Below are 23,822 nucleotides of genomic sequence, written 5' to 3' on the forward strand. Positions count from 1 at the left end.
TGTTTGTGTATGTGTGGTTGTGTATGTGTGCATGTGAGTGTGTGTGTGTTTGCATGTGTGTGTATCTGTATGTGTGTGTTTGTGTTTGTGTTTGTGTGTGTGTGTACGTGTGTGTACGTGTGTGTATTTGTATGTGTGTGTGTGTGTGTGTGTGTGTGTGTGTGTGTGTGTGTGTGTGTGTGTGTGTGTGCTTGTATGCGTGTGTGTGTGTATGTATGTGTGTGTATGTGTGTGTGTGTTTGTTGCATCATAAAGACCGTCAGTGTGTGCGAGGCCTGATGTCTAACTGAAATCTTTCAGTCATGATCTCACCCTGTACACAGAACATACACACTCCACAGGAAACCAAGTTGGTAGATGACAAATTCCGTTTTTTGTAAAGACACACAGAGCCTTCAGGAAGTATTCACAACCCTTTACTTTTTCCACATTTTGTTGTGTTACAATCTGCATTTAAAATGGATTAAAACTGCAACTGTCAATACACCATCTTGTAGAAAGTCTTGTAGTTTATACAGTGAGGGAAAAAGTATTTGATCCCCTGCAAATTTTGTACGTTTGCCCAATGGTAGGTTTATTTGAACAGTGAGAGACAGAATAACAACAAAAAAATCCATAAAAACGCATGTCAAAAATATTAGAAATTGATTTGCATTTTAATGAGGGAAATAAGTATTTGACCCCTCTGCAAAACATGACTTAGTACTTGGTGGCAAAATCCTTGTTGGCAATCACAGAGGTCAGACGTTTCTTGTAGTTGGCAACCCAGTTTGCACACATCTCAGGAGGGATATTGTCCCACTCCTCTTTGCAGATCTTCTCCAAGTCATTAAGGTTTCGAGGCTGACGTTTGGCAACTCGAACCTTCAGCTCCCACCACAGATTTTCTATGGGATTAAAGTGTGGAGACTTTCCCCCACTCCAGGACCGTAATGTGCTTCTTCTTGAGCCACACCTTTGTTGCCTTGGTCGTGTGTTTTGGGTCATTGTCATGCTGGAATACCCATCCACGACCCATTTTCAATGCCCTGGCTGAGGGAAGGAGCTTCTCACCCAAGATTTGATGGTACATGGCCCCGCCCATCGTCCCTTTGATGTGGTGAAGTTGTCCTGTCCCCTTAGCAGAAAAACACCCCCAAAGCATAATGTTTCCACATCCATGTTTGACGGTGGGGATGGTGTTCTTGGGGTCATAGGCAGCATTCCTCCTCCTCCAAACATGGCGAGTTGAGTTGATGCCAAAGAGCTCCATTTTGGTCTCATCTGACCACAACACTTTCCCCCAGTTGTCCTCTGAATCATTCAGATGTTCATTGGCAAATTTCAGACGGGCATGTATGTGTGCTTTCTTGAGCAGGGGGATCTTGCGGGTACTGCAGAATTTCAGTTCTTCACGGCGTAGTATGTTACCAATTGTTTTCTTGGTGACTATGGTCCCAGCTGCCTTGAGATCATTGACAAGATCCTCCCGTGTAGTTCTGGGTTGATTCCTCACTGTTGTCATGATCATTGCATCTGCACGAGGTGAAATCTTGCATGGAGCCCCAGGCCGAGGGAGATTGACAGTTCTTTTGTGTTTCTTCCATTTGCGAATAATCGCACCAACTGTTGTCACCTTCTCACCAAGCTGCTTGGCGATGGTCTTGTAGCCCATTCCAGCCTTGTGTAGGTCTACAATATTGTCCCTGACATCCTTGGAGAGCTCTTTGGTCTTGGCCATGGTGGAGTGTTTGGAATCTGATTGATTGATTGCTTCTGTGGACAGGTGTCTTTTATACAGGTAAAAAACTGAGATTAGGAGCACTCCCTTTAAGAGTGTGCTCCTAATCTCAGCTCGTTACCTGTATAAAAGACACCTGGGTGCCAGAAATCTTTCTGATTGAGAGGGGGTCAAATAATTATTTCCCTCATTAAAATGCAAATCAATTTATAATATTTTTAAATGCTTTTTTCAGTTTTTTTTGTTGTTATTCTGTCTCTCACTGTTCAAATAAACCTACCATTAAAATTATAGACTGATCATTTCTTTGTCAGTGGGCAAATGTACAAAATCAGCAGGGGATCAAATACTTTTTTCAGTCACTGTACATATATTAGATAGGATTGACATTCACACTGTATCCATGGGTGGTACACGTTTGGAATATTCTGTAGCCAATCAACTGTAACTGACATTGAATTTTGAAATACCACCTTTCTATTTGTCACTCTGTCACATACAAACAAACAAACAGACACACACACACACACACACACACACACACACACAAACACAAACACACACATACGCACACATCAACACACACAGATAGTCAAGTTCCAAAGATATACAACATTAGACTCACCCAGAATAAGTAGAAGAGGTCTGGACCCCATCTCAAAGACAGACTGGTATTATATCCACACCAGACAACTAGTAGGATCCTAATAAAACTAGTCCCACAAGAAGAATCAGTCTGAGATTAAATCTGTTTTACAGTTGAATTCAGATTGAAGAAAATCCCAGTTTAACAAGGTTTTTATTCCGTATGATAAGTGGTGAGAAAATAAATACAATATTCCCTCTCTTCAGGAGAAACACCTCTGTGTGAGCCACATGGAGTTAGAAAACAACTGTTTAGCTCTCCTCTCCCTCTTTCTGTTAGAGAACGCCTCCTCTCTCTCTCTCTTTCCCCCCTCCCTCTTTCTGTTAGAGAACGCCTCCTCTCTCTCTCTCTTTCCCCCCTCCCTCTTTCTGTTAGAGAACGCCTCCTCTCTCTCTCTTTCCCCCCTCCCTCTTTCTGTTAGAGAACGCCTCCTCTCTCTCTCTTTCCCCCCTCCCTCTTTCTGTTAGAGCATGCCTCCTCTCTCTCTCTCTTTCCCCCCTCCCTCTTTCTGTTAGAGAACGCCTCCTCTCTCTCTTTCTGTTAGAGAACGCCTCCTCTCTCTCTCTTTCCCCCCTCCCTCTTTCTGTTAGAGAACGCCTCCTCTCTCTCTCTCTTTCCCCCCTCCCTCTTTCTGTTAGAGAACGCCTCCTCTCTCTCTCTCTCTTACCCCCCTCCCTCTTTCTGTTAGAGAACGCCTCCTCTCTCTCTCTTTCCCCCCTCCCTCTTTCTGTTAGAGAACGCCTCCTCTCTCTTTCTTACCCCCCTCCCTCTTTCTGTTAGAGAACGCCTCCTCTCTCTCTCTCTTTCCCCCCTCCCTCTTTCTGTTAGAGAACGCCTCCTCTATCTCTCTCTTCCCCCCTCCCTCTTTCTGTTAGAGAACGCCTCCTTTCTCTCTCTTCCCCCCTCTCTCTCTCTGTTAGAGAACGCCCCCTTTCTCTCTCTTCCCCCTCTCTCTCTCTGTTAGACCATGCCTCCTCTCTCTCTCTTCCCCCCTCTCTCTCTCTGTTAGAGAACGCCTCCTCTCTCTCTTTCCCCCCCTCTCTCTCTGTTAGAGCACGCCTCCTCTCTCTCTCTTCCCCCCTCTATCTCTCTTACTCTTACTGAGAGAGAGAGAGAGAGAGAGAGAGAAAGAGAGAGAGAGATATTCAACCAGACAACCACTTTAAGCTTAGGCTCTTTTAAGACTATGTGTACATCCCAAATAACACCATATTCCCTATATAGTGCACCATTAGTCAAAAGTAGCTCACTGTAGGGAATAAGGTGCATTTGGGACACATCCAATATATCAATTAGTGATAGCCATGGGATATAGGCCTACTGGTAATACTAAGCCTGTTATTGGTGCAGAATGTATTCTTTCTGATGTCACAGTGTAAAGTGTTCCAACAAGAGGGAACCTGTCAACAAAACCATGTGGATTGTTACTATTCTACTGATCTACATGTTGCTGCCAATACAGGGATTTACTGTATAGAAAGTGAAGTAGGACAGAAGACATTAGAGAAGGGATCTACTGTATAGAAAGTGAAGTAGGACAGAAGTCATTAGAGAAGGGATATACTGTATAGAAAGTGAAGTAGGACAGAAGACATTATAGAAGGGATATACTGTATAGAAAGTGAAGTAGGACAGAAGACATTAGAGAAGGGATCTACTGTATAGAAAGTGAAGTAGGACAGAAGTCATTAGAGAAGGGATCTACTGTATAGAAAGTGAAGTAGGACAGAAGACATTATAGAAGGGATCTACTGTATAGAAAGTGAAGTAGGACAGAAGTCATTAGAGAAGGGATGTACTGTATAGAAAGTGAAGTAGGACAGAAGACATTAGAGAAGGGATCTACTGTATAGAAAGTGAAGTAGGACAGAAGACATTAGAGAAGGGATGTCAGGGTGGAAACTCACCATGGTCTGAGTAGGCCTCAACACATTCAGGTTAGACACAACTAGACATGCACGTCCTGCTATCATGGATCTATATGATTCATATCACTGTGTGAATGTGGATGTCTTTACAAAAGCTTATCAACACACACACACATGCAAACACACACACAAACACACACACACACACACACACACACTAATGCCGCTATTAGTCTGTTGTATTGAAGTTTTTTTTGTGTGTGTATAATTCTAGTCCCAGAGGCTTATTGGCCTTGGTGTGTGTGTGTGTGTGTGCTTTTGTGTGTGTGTGTGTGTGTGTGTGTGCGGTAAGAAGACATCTACAGTAGGTTATTTGTAGCAACGTTTTATTGTGGCTAAAGCTACCGAAACACACCCACTCTCTCTCACACACACATGCAAACACACACACAAACACACACACACACTAATGCCGCTATTAGTCTGTTGTATTGAAGTTTTTTTTGTGTGTGTATAATTCTAGTCCCAGAGGCTTATTGGCCTTGGTGTGTGTGTGTGTGTGTGCTTTTGTGTGTGTGTGTGTGTGTGTGTGCGGTAAGAAGACATCTACAGTAGGTTATTTGTAGCAACGTTTTATTGTGGCTAAAGCTACCGAAACACACCCACTCTCTCTCACACACACACACACACACACACACACACACACACACACACACACACACACACACTACAGAGTACACAGTCAAATACAACACTAACTGCTTACATTCAGAACGGTGTTGATAAAAGGACATGAAAATGGTACGTTCTCTAAAAGTATCAAATACACAACTTGTAAAAGTGCAACAGAATAGAATATAAAACATACAACATTGAATGTAGACTTTGTTTAGATTGTTTTAAGACTCTACTTTATCTCCATGGTTATTCTAAGAACAAGTTATAGGGTGGAACCTTAAAGGGGAAGTCTGGGATTCATAAAGCAACAAACCGGTCATCCCACCACTTGTTGTGGTTAACAGCTGAGGGATGGGACTGGAGGAATTTAACCACTCTCAAAATCACAGATGGAGCTCTGGATGCAAGGACTGACCATCCATGAGTTCAACATGATAGATTTAACCATGTTTTAAACCTTTACATCGTGTACAAACATTGGAGTAAAACAAGCTTATAGTTGGGCTTCTGATGGGGCACGACAGTTGACCCAGTCACAAGACAGTTGTAAGTAATATTCTTCAATGTTATGATGGGGAACGACTGTTGACCTGCTCACAAGGCAGTTTTAAGTTATATTCTACAAGGACCAAGAGCAATAAATCACTAATTTAAAAGTATAAAAACTGAATGTACCAATCCTGGATGGCCCCTTTAAGTTAGGTTTTGGTTTGGGTAAGCTGATCCTAGGTTTTGGTTTGGGTAAGCTGATCCTAGATCTGTGCCTAAGGACAACCTCTACAATGACTGAACTGTACAGTAATTTACTGTATTCTGATCCTAGATCTGTGCCTATGGACCTCTACAATAGCAGAACTGTACAGTACATTTACTGTATTATGGTCCTAGATTGGTGCCTAAGGATCTCTAACATAGCTGAACTGTACAGTACATTGCTACTACTTATTCTTAAACCTATACAACTATTGAAACAACTTTAACCCAACACCTAGCAACCTCGTCAAGCTGTTCGGATCTCTTGGCATAATGGCTAATTTGTTAGGTTAACCTGTCTGAGATAGGGGGCCGTATTTTCACGGCCAGATAAAAAACGTACCCGATTTAAACTGGTTACTACTCTTGCCCAGAAATGAGAATATGCATAGTATTAGTAGATTTGGATAGAAAACACTCTAAAGTTTCTAAAACTGTTTGAATGGTGTCTGTGAGTATAACAGAACTCATATGGCAGCCAAAAACCTGAGAAGATTACAAGCAGGAAGTGGCCTGTCTGACAATTTGTGGTCCTTCTGTTGCATCTCTATCGAAATTACAGTATCTGTGCTGTTACCTGACACTTTTTAAGGCTTCCATTGACTCTCTAAAGCCGCCAGAAAGTGGATTGGGGCGTCTCCTGTCTCTGGGCAAAGTATAGGAGCCCTATTTGTCAGTGGACTGCCTGAGGACTCAGAGCCTGGAGATGCGCGTTCACGAGACTTGGCCATTTTTTATTTCCCTATTTGAATGAATACAACGTTGTCTGGTTGGAATATTATCGCTATTTTACGAGAAAAATAGCATAAAAATTGATTTTAAACAGCGTTTTACATGCTTCTAAGTATGGTAAAGGCACATTTTGAAACTTTTTGTCACGAAATGCGCTCGCACGTTACCCTTTGGATAGTGACCTGAACGCACAAACAAAACGGAGGTATTTGGACATATCTATGGATTACTTGGAACCAAAACAACATTTGTTGTTGAAGTAGAAGTCCTGGGAGTGCATTCTGACAAAGAACAGCAAAGGTAATCCAATTTTTGTAATAGTAATTCTGAGATTTGTGAGCCCCGACGTTGGCGGGTGTCTGAATAGCTAGCCGTGATGGCCGAGCTATGTACTCAGAATATTACAAAATGTGCTTTCGCCGAAAAGCTATTTTAAAATCTGACATAGCGATTGCATAAAGGAGTTCTGTATCTATAATTCTTAAAATAATAGTTATGTATTTTGTGAACGTTGATCATGAGTAATTTAGTAAATTCACCAGAAAGTTTCGGTGTGTATGCTAGCTCTGAACAGCACATGCTAATGTAAAAAACTTTTTTTTTATATAAATATGAACTTGATTGAACAAAACATGCATGTATTGTATAACATAAAGCCTCTAGGAGAGTCATCTGATGAAGATCATCAAAGGTTAGTGCTGCATTTAGCTGTGGTTTGGGTTTTTGTGACATATATGCTTGCTTTGAAAATGGCTGTGTGATTATTTTTGGCTGGGTACTCTGCTGACATAATCTAATGTTTTGCTTTCGCTGTAAAGCATTTTTGAAATCGGACAATGTGGTTGGATTAACCTCTCTGGGCCAGTGGGACCTACTCAACAGCCAGTGTAATTCCGTGGCGCGATATTCAAATACCTTAGAAATGCTATTACTTCAATTTCTCAAACTTATGACTATTTTACACCATTTTAAAGACAAGACTCTCGTTAATCTAACCACACTGTCCGATTTCAAAAAGGCTTTACAACGAAAGCAAAACATTAGATTATGTCAGCAGAGTACCCAGCCAGAAATAATCAGACACCCATTTTTCAAGCTAGCATATAATGTCACATAAACCCAAACCACAGCTAAATGCAGCACTAACCTTTGATGATTTTCATCAGATGGCAATCCTAGGACATTATGTTATACAATACATGCATGTTTTGTTCAATCAAGTTCATATTTATATCAAAAAACAGCTTTTTTAGAAATCCCAGTGGGAATTGAACTTGATTGAACAAAACATGCATGTTTTGTATAACATAATGTCCTAGGAGTGTCATCTGATGAAGATCATCAAAGGTTAGTGCTGCATTTAGCTGTGGTTTTGTTTTTTTGTGACATATATGCTTGCTTTGAAAATGGCTGTGTGATTATTTCTGGCTGGGTACTCTCCTAACATAATCTAATGTTTTGCTTTCGCTGTAAAGCATTTTTGAAATCGGACAATGTGGTTGGATTAACGAGAGTCTTATCTTTCAAATGGTGTAAAATAGTCATATGTTTGAGAAATTGAAGTTATAGCATTTGTAAGGTTTTTGTATTTCGCGCCACAGAAAACCACTGGCTGTTGAATAGAGTGGGACGCTGACGTCCCACCTAGCGCAGACAGGTTAACAATTTATAAACTATTTACAATTACATTTGTAAACATTTATAAGAATGTGTAAATATTACCAGCCTTCCAATCCGTAAAAATGTACAACATTTATAATAATTTATAAACATGTATATTCATTTATAAAGGCTTGTTCTTAAGTTATTTATAAAGTGTTAAAGATCAATACACATTTACAGTATAACAGTCCATTAGGTTACAACTAACACATATCTTCACATAATGTTTTCTAAATCCCTCTGGATTTATTTGTGTAGAAATTCTCCCTATCTTGTGCTCTTGGTAATAAATATTACTATAAATCTATCACATTCATGTAAAGGAAGAAAGCTTATGTTGTTCATGTTTATGGTTTCATCGAAGTGGTGTAAAATAGTACCTTTCTTTTGTGGTTGTGATAATTACATAAAGAGTATATTCATTTCTATTGGATGACATAAATATCATATAACTTTGATTGGATGACAAAGATGATATGGATTCCTATTGGATGACATGAAGATCATATAACTTCTGATTGGATGACATAAAGATCATATGGATTCCTATTGGACGACATAATGATGATATGGATTCCTATTGGATGACATGAAGATCATATAACTTCTAATTGGATGACATAAAGATCATACGCATTCTTATTGGATGACATGTAGATCATATAACTTGTGATTGGATAACCTAATGCTTGATAAGACAGTGCTTAACATCAAGTTTGATATGAAGTGTCTAATCAGGGATGGAACTGAAGGATTTTGGGCACTGGCCAACCTGGCTAGTGGACTACTTATTTTACTATCCGGCAGGCTAGTTGGACACATTTCTACTAACCTGGCCTGAACAGTACTATCCTCGGTCTGAGTGTTTCTGGGTTGTCACTATCTGGCCAAGATGCTATGTCAGAAACGCAAATATTTGTTTTCATAAATGTTTACGATATCGAACATTTTGACTTTACAGTTTGGCCATGTAGTGGGAACCTATGGGAGGAGTAAAGAGGTGCATTATGGGGGTTTGGAGACGTCATTTCTGCGACTCCCATGTGTTCTCTGCGCTCCTTGACCCCTAGGACAGAAAAAGGTCAAAGGACAGAGGTTAACTTAATGAAAGTGGTTTGTGTGTGTGTGTGTGTGTGTGTGTGTGTGTGTGTGTGTGTATGTACCTGGGATTGGCTGGAGGAAGGGTTGGTAGTGCTGACCTCTGAGTATCTCTTCTTCTGTGGTGTGCAGATACAGGACAGCAGCTTGCAATACTCCTCTCTCACCTGATGGGGGCAGCAGAGCATAGTGTTACACACACACACACACAACATACACACACACACACCCCGTACCAATCCATACCATACCGTTTTGTTCAGTAGGCAGTGCATGATGAACAGCAGTGCTCCCTGTAGAGAGTTGAGGATAGTGAAGAGATATGTCATGACCACTGTCCCCTCCTCTTGGAACTGGAACACTCCAAATAGCCACATAGTACCCAACACACACAGCTGGGCCACTGCTGTCACTGTGAACACCCTGAAGAGAGAGAGGAAGGAGGAGGAGGGGGGAGGAGGAGGGAGGACGGGAAGGAGGAGGGAGGGGTGAGGGTGGTGAGGGAGGAGGAAGGAGGGAGGAAGGAGGGGGAGGAGGGAGGGAGGGAGGAGGAGGGAGGAGGGAAGTGGGGAGGAGGGAGGATGAAGGAGGAAGGAAGGAGGGAGGGAGGAGGAGGGTGGAGGGAGGAGAATGAGGTGAAGGAAGGAGAGTGGTGGAGAGAGGAGAAGGAAGGAGGGTAGAGGCAGAAGGAGGTGGGAGAACAGGGGGAGGGAGGGGGGAGGACAAGGAGAGAGAGGGAGGAGGAGGGGGAAAGAAGGAGGAGGGAGGGGAAGGAAAGACGAAGGAGGGGGAGGAGGAGGAAGAGAGGGAGGAGAAGTGGAGAGCTAAATAGTTATTTTCTAACTCCATGTGGCTCACACTCAGAGGTGTCTCTCCTAAAGAGAGGGAATATTGTATTTCGTTAATAACATCTGCTCCCCATCATTATACACCCCTGCTCACCATTGCTATTCACACCTACTCCCCATCATTAATAACACCTGCTCCCCATTGTTATGCACACCTACTCCCCATCGTTATTAGCATCTGCTCCCCATCGTTATGCACATCTGCTCCCCATCGTTATTAGCAACTGCTCCCCATTGTTATGCAAATCTGCTCCCCATCATTATGCACATCTGCTCCCCATCGTTATTAGCAACTGCTCCCCATCATTATGCAAACCTACTCCCCATCGTTATGCACACTCACTCCCCATCATTAATAACACCTGCTCCCCATCTTAACCTGTTGGGGGTACCCGATTAAAACGTACCCGATTTAATCTGGTTATTACTACTGCCCAGAAACTAGAATATGCATATAATTATTGGCTTTGGATAGAAAACACCCTAAAGTTTCAAAAACTGTTTGAATGGTGTCTGTGAGTATAACAGAACTCTGGCTGGGTACTCTCCTAACATAATCTAATGTTTTGCTTTCGCTGTAAAGCCTTTTTGAAATTGGACAGTGTGGTTAGATTAACGAGAGTCTTGTCTTTAAAATGGTGTAAAATAGTCATATGTTTGAGAAATTGAAGTAATAGCATTTCTAAGGTATTTGAATAACGCGCCACGGGATTCAACTGGCTGTTGAGTAGGTGGGACGATTTCGTCCCGCCGACCTCTTGAGCGTCTCATCCCGTTAGCGGGATCATTTTCCAGCGAAAAACACCTAGCGACATTAGCATAACGAAATTCAATATTTATTTTTTTCAAATATAGGACTGTCTCATATTGTTTTATAGATACACCTCTCTTGAATCGACCCTCGTTGTCCGATTTCAAAAAGGTTTTACAGGAAAAGCACAATATTAGATTATGTTAGAGGAGTACATGGTAAAAGTAGCATCATATGAATTTTCCGACCAAGCACATGCATCACATATAACCAAAAAACAGCTAAATGCAGCACTAACCTTTTACAAACTTCATCAGATGACACACCTAGGACATCATGTTACACACAGCATGCAATCTTTTGTTCAATAAAGGTCATATTTCTATATAAAAACCGCATTTTACATCGGCACCTGACGTTGACTAACTATTTTCCCATAAAATGCGTCCCGGGAAACAGTGCTACATTTTCATAAATTACTATTCGAAAACGATTTTTTTATTTTATATTGTCAATCTAAGATTTATAGATGAATATCTCTTGAAAACACCCGTCATAACAGATTTTAAATTAACTTTACAGGGTAATCACACTTTGAGATAAAAGGGGATGCGATACTCAGAAAATGAGCCAGAAAACCTAACTCGTCGCCATCTTGGAACAATCGCAAATCACATCTGATCTTGTATAATATCGTCAATAATCCCTCACCTTTAGTTGTCTTCATCAGAAAGCACTTCCAGGAATCCCAGGTCCACGACAAATGTATTTTCGGTCGAAAAAGTCCATCCTTTATGTTCCATTAGCTTGCTGTTGTTAGCGCGTCCGAAGGCTGTAATCAAATGCTCCGTTGGGCGCGGGACTTGGCTAATGAAAAATGACTTTTTTCCCTCCTTTAGGTTCGTTCAAACATGTCAAACGTTGTATAACATTAATCTTCAGGGCCTGTTTCAACAAGAGAGCCAATAAGATTCGAGTGGGACGATTTCATTGTGTTTCCAAAGGTGGGGGCAGACACGGCCGCCGACGTCACAATGCTGATGGCCCTCCTACTGTGACCAATTGCCACATCGTCTCCTTCACTGAGTTTCGACAGTAGAAGCCTCAAAACACTTTGTAAAGACTGGGGACATCTAGTGGAAGCACTAGAAAGTGCTCAATTATCGATTTTTCACATTGTGAATTACAGGGAAGGCTGTGAAGTCGAGTCCACAATTCAGAATCCCACTTCCTGTTTCAATCGGTCTCGGGGTTTTGACTGCCATACGAGTTCTGTTATACTCACAGACACCATTCAAACAGTTTTAGAAACTTTAGGGTGTTTTCTATCCATATAAAATAAGTATATGCATGTCCTAGCTTCTGAGTTTGATTAGTAGGCCGTTGAAAATGGGAACTAATTTTTTCCAAAATGCGCTGTGGCGCCCCCAGTGGTAGGATATATGCAAGATCTGCTCCTGAACGTTATTAGCACCTGCTCCCCATCGTTATGCACACCTGCCCCCCATCGTTATGCACACCTGCACCCCATCGTTATGCACCACTGCTTCCCATCGTTAAGCACACCTGTTCCCCATCGTTATGCACACCTGGACTTCATCATTACGCACACCTGCTCCCAATCATTATGCACACCTCCTCCACATCGTTATGCACACCTGCTCCCCATCTTTACACACACCTGTTCCCCATCGTTATTCACACCTGCCCCCCATCGGTAATAACACCTGCTCCCCATCGGTAATAACACCTGCTCCCCATTGTTCGTAACATCTGCTCCCCACCATTATACACCCCTGCTCCCCATTGTTATTCACACCTACTCACCATCACTAAAAAAAACCTGCTCCCCATCGTTATGCACATCTGCTCCCCATCGTTATTAGCACCTGCTCCCCATCTTTATGCATATCTGCTCCCCGTCTTTATGCACACCTACTCCCCATCATTAATAACTGCTCCCCATCGCTATTAGCACCTCCTCCCCATTGTTATGCACACCTGCACCCCATCGTTATGCGCCACTGCTCCCCATCGTTATGCACACCTGCACCACATCATTATGCACACCTGCATCCCATCGTTAGGCACCACTACTTCCCATCGTTATGCACATGTAACAGTGTAGGTTCCGTCCCTCTCTTCGCCCCAACCCAGGCTTGAACCAGGGACCCTTGCACACATCAACAACTGACACCCACCGAAGCATCGTTACCCATCGTTACCCCTTGCGACGCAAGGGGAAACCCTACTTCAAGTCTCAGAGAGAGTGACGTTACCGATTGAAACGCTATTAGCGCGCACCACCGCTAACTAGCCATTTCACATCGGTTACACACACATACTCCCCATCGTTACGCACACCTGTTCCCCATCGTTATGCACACCTGCACCACATCGTTATGCACACCTGCACCCCATCGTTATGCACCACTACTCCCCATCGTTATGCACACATGTTCCCCATCGTTACGCACACCTTCTCCCCATCATTATGCACACCTTCTCCCCATCATTATGTACACCTGGACTTCATCATTACGCACACCTGCTCCCCATCGTTACGCACACCTGTTCCCCGTCATTATTCACACCTGCTCCCCATAATTTTTCATTCTCCTCCCCATCGTTATTCACAACTGCTCCCCATCGTTATGCACACCTGCTCCCCATCAGTAATAACACCTGCTCACCCATCGTTAATAACATCTGCTCCCCATCATTATGCAGCCCTGCTCCCCATTGATATTCACACCTACTCCCCATCATTAATAATACCTACTCCCCATCATTATGCACATCTGCTCCCCATCGTTATTAGCAACTGCTCCCAATCGTTATGCAAATCTGCTCCCCATCGTTATGCACATCTGCTCCCCATCAATATTAGCACCTACTCCCCATCGTTATGCAAATCTGCTCCCCATCGTTATGCACATCTTCTCCCCATCGTTATTAGCACCTGCTCCCCATCGTTATGCACACCTACTCCCCATTATTAATAACACAAATCTGCTCCCCATCTTTAGGCACATCTGCTCCCCATCGTTATTAGGACCTTCTTCCTGTCGTTATGCAAACCTGCTACTCATTGTTATGCACCCCTGCTCCCCATCGTTATGCACACCTGCTCCCCATCGCTATGCACACCTGCACCCCATCATTATGCACCACTGCTCCCCATCATTATGCACCACTGCTCTCCATCGTTATGCACACATGCTCCCCATCGTTGCGCACACCTGTTCCCCATTGTTATTAGCACTTGCTCCCCATCATTATGCAAACCTGCACCCCATCGTTATGCACCACTGCTCCCCATCGTTATGTGCACATACTCCCCATCATTACGCACACCTGTTCCCCATCGTTATGCACACCTTCTCCCCATCGTTATGTACACCTGGACTTCATCATTATGCACACCTGCTCCCAATCGTTATGCACACCTTCTCCCCGTCGTTATGCACACCTGGACTTCATCATTATGCACACCTGCTCCCAATCGTTATGCACACCTTCTCCCCGTCGTTATGCACACCTGTTCCCCATCGTTACGCACACCTGTTCCCCATCGTTACGCACACCTGTTCCCAGTCGTTATTCATACCTGCTCCCCATCGTTATGCCCACTTGATCCCCATCGATACGCACACCTGGACTTCATCATTACCTTGATTTCTTCCCGTTTATTTAGCCCTCAGTAGCCTGTCTTCAGGCAGTATTGGTTTCATTCACGTTCGGTACGCTGCTCCTGTTGTGTTTTTCTGCTTGTTCTCATTATTAACTTCACTAGGGTAGGGGGCAGCATTCTGAATTTTGGATGAAAAGCGTGCCCAAATTAAACGGCCTGCTACTCGGGCCCAGAAGGTAGGATATGCATAGTATTAGTAGATTTGGATAGAAAACACTCTGAAGTTTCTAAAACTGTTTGAATGATGTCTGTGATTATAACAGAACTCATATGGCAGGCAAAAACTTGAGAAAAATCCAACCAGGAAGTGTGGAAATCTGAGGTTTTTCAAGTGATTGCCTATCCTGTATACAGTGTCTTTCGGGTCATTTTGCATTTCCTAAGGCTTCCACTAGATGTCAACAGTCTTCAGAACGTTGTTTCATGCTTCTACTGTGAATGGGGAGAGAATAAGAGGTCCTGGAGTCAGATGACAGAGAAAATGACATGAGCTCAGTGGCGCGCACTCCCGTGAGAGTTAGCTGTGTTCCTTTTCTTTTTTGAAGACAAGGGACTTGTCCGGTTGGAATATTATTGAAGATTTATGATAAAAACATCCTAAATATTGATTCTATACATCGTTTGACATGTTTCTACGAACTGTAATATAACTTTTGTGACTTTTCGTCTGAACATACTGCACGAGCACAGTGGATTTGGATTACTCGGACAAACGCGCGAACAAAAAGGAGGTATTTGGACATATATGGACTTTATCGAAACAAACATTTTTTTTTTGGTGAACTGGGATGCCTGGGAGTGCATTCCAATGAAGATCATCAAAGGTAAGTGAATATTTATAATGTTATTTGTGACTTCTGTTGACTCCAAAATGGCGGGTATCTGTATGGCTTGTTTTGATGTCTGAGCGCTGTACTCAGATTATTGCAAAGTTTGCTTTTGCCGTAAAGCCTTTTTGAAATCTGACACAGCGGTTGCATTAAGGAGAAGTGTATCTATAATTCTTTAAATAACTGTTGTATATTTTATCAACGTTTATAATGAGTATTTCTGTAAATTGATGTGCTCATTCACCGGAAGTTTTGGGAGGCAAAACATTTCTGAACATTACACGCCAATGTAAAACGGGGGTTTTGGATATAAATATGAACTTTATTGAGCAAAGCATACATGTATTGTGTAACATGAAGTCCTATGAGTGCCATCTGATGAAGATCATCAAAGGTTAGTAATTCATTTTAGCTGTATTTCTGGTTTTTGTGACGCCTCTCCTTGCTTGGAAAATGGCTCTGTGGTTTTTCTTGTCTAGGCGCTGTCCTAACATAATCTAATGTTATGCTTTCGCCGTAAAATCTTTTTGAAATTGTACACTGTGGTTGGATTAACGAGAAGTGTATCTTTAAAATGGTATATAATAGTTGTATGTTTGAGAAATTTGAATTATGAGATTTTTGTTGTTTTGAATTTGGCGCCCTTCGATTTCACTGGCTGTTGGCGAGTGTGTCCCGCAGGTGGGATGCTAGCGTCCCACATACCCCAGACAGGTTAAACTCTCCTTCTGTACCTGCTTCCTGAATCCTAGTGTATAGGTTACACTCTCTCTCTCTCCCTCCCTCCATCATTAAACTCTCCTTCCAGACTCCTAGTGTATAGGTTACACACTCTCTCTCTCTCTCTTTCTCTCCATCCATCCATCCATCCATCCCTCCATCCATCCATCCATCCATCTCTCAGTTTCCCGCTCACATTCCCTTAATTTCTCTCTCTCTCTCCTTACTTGATCTTGCGTAGGTTGGAGAGGTCAGGGTTGAGACTAGAGAACTTCTGGGCCAGCCTCCAGACAGTGATGATGAAGAAGAAAACGTTGAGAATGATGATGGTGCACACTGGGCCGAAGAAACTCCAGATGAATCCTCTCTCCAGAGACAACCAACAGCTGACAGAGACACACAGAGAGGATAACATTAGATTTGGGTTATATACATGTTATATCTATGACTATTTACGTTGACCTCCCTCCTCCCGTTTACCCCTACCTACATTTACAAATGACCTCGACTAACCTGTAACCCCGCACATTGACTCAGTACTGGTACCCCCTGTATATAGCCCTGTTATTGTTATTTTATTGTGTTACGTTTTGTTTTAATATTTACTTTATTTAGTAAATATTTTCTTAACTCTATTTCTTGAACTGCATTGTTGGTTAAGGGCTCGTAAGTAAGCATTTCACGGTAAGGTCTACACCTGTTGTATTCGGAGCATGTGACAATTAAATATTGATTTGATTTGATTGTAATTTTAAATTAGGTTAGGTCTTTCTCCAGAGACAACCAGCAGCTGACAAACAGAGAGGATAACATTGGAATAAGGTTTGATTAAAGTTAGAATTAGGTTATCTGGTGTTATTTACATGTTATATTTATGTTAGATAAAACCTCTCTCCCGAGAATCAACCAGCAGCTGACACACACACACTGATGTCTTAAAGGGACAGTTCACCCAAATTACAAAATGACACATTAATGTCCTTACACTCTAAGAAGTATATGGACAACATGATGGGCAAAAAAATGCTATCATTTGTCTTAAATGGGATTTATGCCACAAACGCTGAAGCATTAGCATGTGGAAACAGTGCCAAGAAACTAAACCAAACTGATTACTGTTATATCTTGTCCATAGACTGCTTACAGGGTAAAGACACAAATATGTACATTTGTACTTTGGTTGAATTATCCCTTGTTTTGCTCTCACTTACACACACACACACACACACACACACACACACACACACACACACACACACACACACACACACACACACACACACACACACACACACACACACAGAGTTAGAGACTCAGACTCACTGTTGTGTGGTACCGTATCCATCTGGGTAGGTGATAGCAGAGATGATGACTATAGCCAGTGGCAGTACATATCCCACAGCATACAGGTACAGAGGTCTACAGTAAGAAGAAGAATCACAGAGCTTCATAAAATACAGGTACAAAGGTCTACAGTAAGAAGATGAATCACAGAGCTTCAAAAAATACAGGTATAGAGGTTTACAGTAAGAAGATGAATCACAGAGCTTCAAAAAATACAGGTATAGAGGTTTACAGTAAGAAGAAGAATCACAGAGCTTCATAAAATACAGGTACAGAGGTCTACAGTAAGAAGATGAATCACAGAGATTCATAAAATACAGGTACAGAGGTCTACAGTAAGAAGAAGAATCACAGAGCTTCATAAAATACAGGTACAGACGTCTACAGTAAGAAGAAGAATCACAGAGCTTCATAAAATACAGGTATAGAGGTTTACAGTAAGAAGAAGAATCACAGAGGTTCATAAAATACAGGTACAGAGGTCTACAGTAAGAAGAAGAGTCACAGAGATTCATAAAATACAGGTACAGAAGTTTACGTTAATAATAATAATAATAATAACAATAATAACAGCATTATTTGTAATAATAACAGCAATATTAATAATTATTATTTATTTATTTATTTGTATAGGACAGCGGAGTCAATCACCACCTTCCGGAGACACCTGAAACCCCACCTCTTTAAGGAATACCTGGGATAGGATAAAGTAATCCTTCTAACCCCCCCCCCCTTTAAAGGATTTAGATGCACTATTGTAAAGTGTTTGTTCTACTGGATATTATAGGTGAATGCACCAATTTGTAAGTCGCTCTGGATAAGAGCGTCTGCTAAATGACTTAAATGTAAATGTAAATGTAATGTATATCATATCACAGACAGAATGCAGCTCAAGCTCTTCATAAAATAGCAAAATAAAATAAAACTAAGTTGTAAGAAATATATGTAATAAAATAATATATAATAGATAAGAAATATAAAACACATGTATAATGAAATACATAAAATATACATTATACTGTATATATATATATATATATATATATATATAAATATATGAATATAAGATGAATGTGTAATGAAAATACACAAATATATACTATAAAAATATAACAACACATATTTATTGATAAATATATAAAATAAAATAATAACCTTATGGTTGTGTTGAAGACCAGGACCACCATGAGGTAGAGCTGAACCCCCTCTAACAACATCCAACTGAAGGATCCTAGGAAGAACAGGTGGAGGAGACCTGCTACAACCCTACATCCTCCCTGAGAGAGGAGAGGAGAGGAAGAGGGGAGGGGAGGGGAGGGGAGGGGAGGGGAGGAGAGGAGAGGAGAGGAGAGGAGAGGAGAGGAGAGGAGAGGAGAGGAGAGGAGAGGAAAGGGGGAGGAGAGGACAGGGGGGTCAGGGTGGAGGAGAGGAGAGGACAAGGGGGCCAGGGTGGAAGAGAGGAGAGGGGGGAGAGGTGGAGAAGGGGTGGAAAGGAGAGGGGAGGAGGGGAGAGGAGAGGAGGAGAAGGGGAGGGGAGGAGAGGATAGGGGCAAGAAGGACGCGAGGAGGAGAGGAGTAGCGGGGAGAGGAGATATGGCGAGGGGGAGGGGAGAGGAGATATGGAGATGGGGAGGGGGATGGGGAGGAGAGGAGCAAGAGAAAGGGAAGGAGGAGAGGAGGAGATGGGAGGAGTGATGGCTAAAGTTAACACTGGCTACATTTGTAGTGGCTGTAAAGAAAACTGAACCATGGATTCCAGATTCTCCTGGCCAATAGACTTTCAGGGTGAGGAACCATTTAACATTATTAAGTTAGAAAACACTGAACTCATCCTTTAAATGTGTTTGTTCACCTTGCTCTTTGTCCGTTACCCACCTTGTTCTTTGTCCGTTACCCACCTTGCTCTTTGTCCGTTACCCACATTGATCTTTGTTCGTTACCCACCTTGTTCTTTGTCCATTACCCACCTTGTTCTTTGTCCATTAACCACCTTGTTCTTTGTCCGTTACCCACTGTGTGTGTGAGGTGCTTGTGTGGAAGACACACACATACATCTCCCACACACACACACTCCCCACATCCCTACACCCACCTTGCTCTGTGTGTGAGAGATACCGCTGAGGAAGATGAGGTCAGCGATGAAGAGGCAGACACAGAGGTGGAGGTGGATGGTGGTGCGTGTCCCCTGGATGAACCGACACAGCCAGAAGGTCAGGATGCACAGCAATAGACACACCACAGACACCGACAGACCCAGCCACGTCAACAGACTCAGCTCAAAGGTGTGCTGGAGGGAGGGAGGGAGGGAACAAATCAAATTTTGATAATTTCACCAATATCTATTTGGTGAAATACCACAGTGTGCCATCACAGCAGCAAGATGTGTGACCTGTTGCAACAAGAAAAGGGCAACCAGTGAAGAACAAACACCATTGTAATTACAACCCATATTTATGTTTATTTAGTTTACCTTTTGTACTTTACTATTTGAACATCCTTATAACACTGTACTTAGACATAATATGAAATGTTTAACTTTTGTGTAATGTTTACTGTACATTTTTTATTGTTTATTTCACTTGTATGTATTATCTATCCATGCGAATAAAGCCTCAGTTGGATAGCATGTGTCAACTTGCAACAACACAGCCTTTAACTCATTATGTGTGTGTGTGTGTGTGTGTGTGTGTGTGTGTGTGTGTGTGTGTGTGTGTGTGTGTGTGTGTGTGTGTGTCTGTGTGTGTGTGTGTGTGTGTGTGTGTGTGTGTGTGTGTGTGTGTGTGTGTGTGTGTGTGTGTACCTTTACAGGGTAGAGGGCCATGAGAACAGCAAAGCTGCTAAGGTGGGTACAGGAACACACGGTGTGTGTAGCGTTAGACGTGACTTTGGTACAGCCACGCCTTGACCACGCCCCTCCCTCTTCATGGACACGCCCCTCTGACCAGAACACACAGGTATAGATAATTTCTGATGACTCCGCCCTCACCTGGGGTGGGAAAGAGAGAGAGAGAGAGAGAGAGAGAGAGAGAGAGAGAGAGAGAGAGAGAGAAAAAGAGGAGAGCTTTAGACAGGAGGATGAAACATTGGCTAAGTACTTCTTAGACAACTGTTTCTTGATTTCAGAAGGCAGCAAGAGCAAAACAACATTTTTATCTGTTAGGACATCGTCTGTGATCAGGTACAACCTTTTTAGGCAAGAAAAGTACATGTGGGATATAAAATGTCATGACAGGCCTGATGGAAACAGAACATTCGTTGGTAAACTTTCCAACTGTCGACCAAACTAATTACAAGTAAATGCTTTTATACACAAATATTGATATAATAACCATCATATCAAAGTAAACAGAGAATTCCACAGGAGAATGTCAGGCCATCTGTCTGTGAGCTGAAGCTGAAGTGCAGCAAGACAATGATTCAAAACACACAATTAAATCTACATGAAAATGGCTAAAAAGCAACAAATGTGAAGTTTTGAATGGCCTAGTCAATATCCAGTCCTAATCCCAATTGAGATGTTGTGGCAGGACTTGAAAAGAGAAGTTAATGCTTGAAAACCCACAAATGTCACTGAGTTAAAGCAATTCTGCATGCAAGAGTGGTCCAGAGTTCCTCCACAGCGATGTGAGAGACCGATCAACAACTACAGGAAGCATTTGGTTGCAGTCATTGCAGTTAAATGTGGCACAACCAGTTATTGAGTGTAAGGGGCAATTACTTTTTCACACAGGGAATTGAGTGATATCTAATATTTGGTTTTGGTTGAAGATCTGATAACATTCAGTATCAAAAATACGCAAAAGTAGACAAAATTAAAAATGGGGCCAATACTTTTTCACAGCACTGTATAATCTAGCTAGTAATTGAAAATGTATATGAAACAAGTCCTGGCTGTAGATGTACGATTAATATATGCTATAATATTTACATACATCATATATTAACGTCAGCTATTATAATATTATTAAATGATACCTGTAGATGTTTGAAGGTGAGGATGACAGGCTGGTTGAGGTGTTCTGTTGCTGGGTTACTGACGAGAGCTGTTACCACCTTGGAACTAATCTGGTAACTAGGCTTTGATGCTGTGTCTGTGTCTGTGTCTGTGTCAGTGAGGTACTGGAAGGAGTTGTTGACAGATCTCTCCACTGTCTTGTAACACACCAACCCAGCCAGAGCGAAACCTGGGAAGCACAGAAAGAAACAAGTCACTAGAATTTCTTGTAACTTCCCAAAATTCCCAGGTTTTTCAGGTTTCCTGGTTAGTAGATTGCTGGAATAAAGAGGGAATGAACATGAAATCCGGAATCCAGGATTTCTGGGCAACATGGGACGTTTTGGAATGTTAATGGTACTAAATGTTAGAGTACTTAGTTATAGAGATGATGGTGATGATGATGATGATGATGATGCTGATGATGAAGAGTAGCCTACCTGGGTATGTCCCATTGCCGGTGGCTGTCTCCCAGCTGGTGTCCAGTCGAGCGTTGTCATTGGCCAGGCTGATAAGCCCAGTGGGCGGAGTCTGTCCCCTCCTCACTGCAAGCTCAGTCGCTATGTACAAGGACAAGGAGTAAGAAAAAGGAGAATGTGTGTGTGTGTGTGTGTGTGTGTGTGTGTGTGTGTGTGTGTGTGTGTGTGAGTGTGTGTTACCTGTGTGGTCTGTCTCCATGGTGGTGTGGGTGTCTCTGAGCTGCGGCCCGATGAGCCTCATGGCGTCTTCCACGGTGCCTAGCAACCCACTCACCTCCCGGCTGTTGCTTAGGATACCTTGAGACAGGAAGCTGTCCATCTCTGTATAGACATTCTACACACAGGAAGTAGAAACAGGAAACAGGTATTGAGTGATGTGTGTGTGTGTGTGTGTGTGTGTGTGTGTGTGTGTGTGTGTGTGTGTGTGTGTGTGTGTGTGTGTGTGTGTGTGTGTGTGTGTGTGTTAACCTCCAGTAGGATCTCTCCAGTCAGTCTCCCTCCGACTGCGTCCCCAGAGTTACTTAACGCCAGACAGCTGTTCCTCATCAGAGACAGGAGACCAGCTAAACCTGGGACTGTCTGAGAGGAGAATTGAATTTACTTATTGTGGGTAAAAACGTATATTTTAAGACATATATTGTTTTCCCAGAAGATAGCACTTAAAAGTATTAATTAAAACACTTGTTTCCAAAGTGGTCCTTGAGAGAGAGAGAGAGAGAGAGAGAACGGGCCTCCCCATTCAAGTTAATGATGCCATAATGGAGATTCTATGTCTATGGGTCTACGGGCCTCCCCATTCAAACATGGTTCAACTAAAGATCTAGAATAAGTAGAACGGGCCTCCCCATTCAAACATGGTTCAACTAAAGATCTAGAATAAGTAGAACGGGCCTCCCCATTCAAACATGGTTCAACTAAAGATCTAGAATAAGTAGAACGGGCCTCCCCATTCAAAGATGGTTCAGCTAAAGATCTAGAATAAGTAGAACGGGCCTCCCCATTCAAAGATGGTTCAGTTAAAGATCTAGAATAAGTAGAACGGGCCTCCCCATTCAAACATGGTTCAACTAAAGATCTAGAATAAGTAGAACGGGCCTCCCCATTCAAAGATGGTTCAACTAAAGATCTAGAATAAGTAGAACGGGCCTCCCCATTCAAAGATGGTTCAACTAAAGATCTAGAATAAGTAGAACGGGCCTCCCCATTCAAAGATGGTTCAACTAAAGATCTAGAATAAGTAGAACGGGCCTCCCCATTCAAAGATGGTTCAACTAAAGATCTAGAATAAGTAGAACGGGCCTCCCCATTCAAACATGGTTCAACTAAAGATCTAGAATAAGTAGAACGGCCTCCCCATTCAAAGATGGTTCAGTTACAGAACTAGAATAAGTAGAACGGGCCTCCCCATTCAAAGATGGTTCAGTTACAGAACTAGAATAAGTAGAACGGGCCTCCCCATTCAAAGATGGTTCAGTTACAGAACTAGAATAAGTAGAACGGGCCTCCCCATTCAAGTCAATGATGCCATAATTAGAGATTCTATGTCTATGGGTTCAGCTGCTGTATAAAGACTCATCAGGTCCAGGTACTGTAAAACTCACCTGTCCAGGAGTCTCATCTGCTTTGAACTGGTCACAGGTCAGTACTAAAGGAAACACAAAACACTACTGTCACACCGGGATCGACACAGCACAACACAAACATATTACAAAACACACCCATCACACCTGCACAAAAACACAACACAACACCATAACACACCACAACACGACACACCAGCACAACAACACATCACCAAAACACAACACACCACCTGCACAACAACACAACACATACAAATGAAAACTGTCACATCCTTATCATGCTCATAGTAGATCCAAGTTGTTGCCATGGGTAACCATGTTTACCATCAGATACCAACTAACTAAGATACAAATGAAGACATGAGACAGAGAGGAAGTTGAGGTGGAGATTAAAACACCCAGAATCCCACAGCACACGAGTG

At 42.4% G+C, this 23,822-nt stretch overlaps 2 protein-coding genes across 2 annotated transcripts in view; both read right to left on the reverse strand.

The window, feature by feature from the left end:
* Nucleotides 1–2,609, reverse strand: part of LOC115178321 (adhesion G protein-coupled receptor E1-like) — a 38,825-nt gene extending 36,216 nt beyond the window's left edge. The window contains exon 1 of the mRNA XM_029739459.1: nt 2,346–2,609. Coding sequence (XP_029595319.1) covers nt 2,346–2,376 — 31 coding nt within the window. The 5' untranslated portion in view covers nt 2,377–2,609. The remainder of the gene's footprint in view (nt 1–2,345) is intronic.
* A 5,549-nt stretch (nt 2,610–8,158) lies between these two features.
* The window catches only part of LOC115178033 (CD97 antigen), a 44,074-nt gene continuing 28,410 nt past the window's right edge, over nt 8,159–23,822 (reverse strand). Inside the window, exons 11-24 of the mRNA XM_029739041.1 lie at nt 23,419–23,462; nt 22,286–22,396; nt 21,998–22,151; nt 21,779–21,898; nt 21,320–21,528; nt 20,145–20,330; nt 19,437–19,631; nt 18,500–18,621; nt 17,561–17,827; nt 17,324–17,419; nt 16,228–16,386; nt 9,409–9,580; nt 9,223–9,324; nt 8,159–9,125 (exon numbers count right to left, since the gene is read on the reverse strand). Coding sequence (XP_029594901.1) covers nt 9,084–9,125; nt 9,223–9,324; nt 9,409–9,580; nt 16,228–16,386; nt 17,324–17,419; nt 17,561–17,827; nt 18,500–18,621; nt 19,437–19,631; nt 20,145–20,330; nt 21,320–21,528; nt 21,779–21,898; nt 21,998–22,151; nt 22,286–22,396; nt 23,419–23,462 — 1,979 coding nt within the window. The 3' untranslated portion in view covers nt 8,159–9,083. The remainder of the gene's footprint in view (nt 9,126–9,222; nt 9,325–9,408; nt 9,581–16,227; nt 16,387–17,323; nt 17,420–17,560; nt 17,828–18,499; nt 18,622–19,436; nt 19,632–20,144; nt 20,331–21,319; nt 21,529–21,778; nt 21,899–21,997; nt 22,152–22,285; nt 22,397–23,418; nt 23,463–23,822) is intronic.

Source organism: Salmo trutta, chromosome 38 (assembly GCF_901001165.1).
Source record: "Salmo trutta chromosome 38, fSalTru1.1, whole genome shotgun sequence".
In the NCBI taxonomy this organism is placed as follows: Eukaryota; Metazoa; Chordata; class Actinopteri; order Salmoniformes; family Salmonidae; genus Salmo; species Salmo trutta.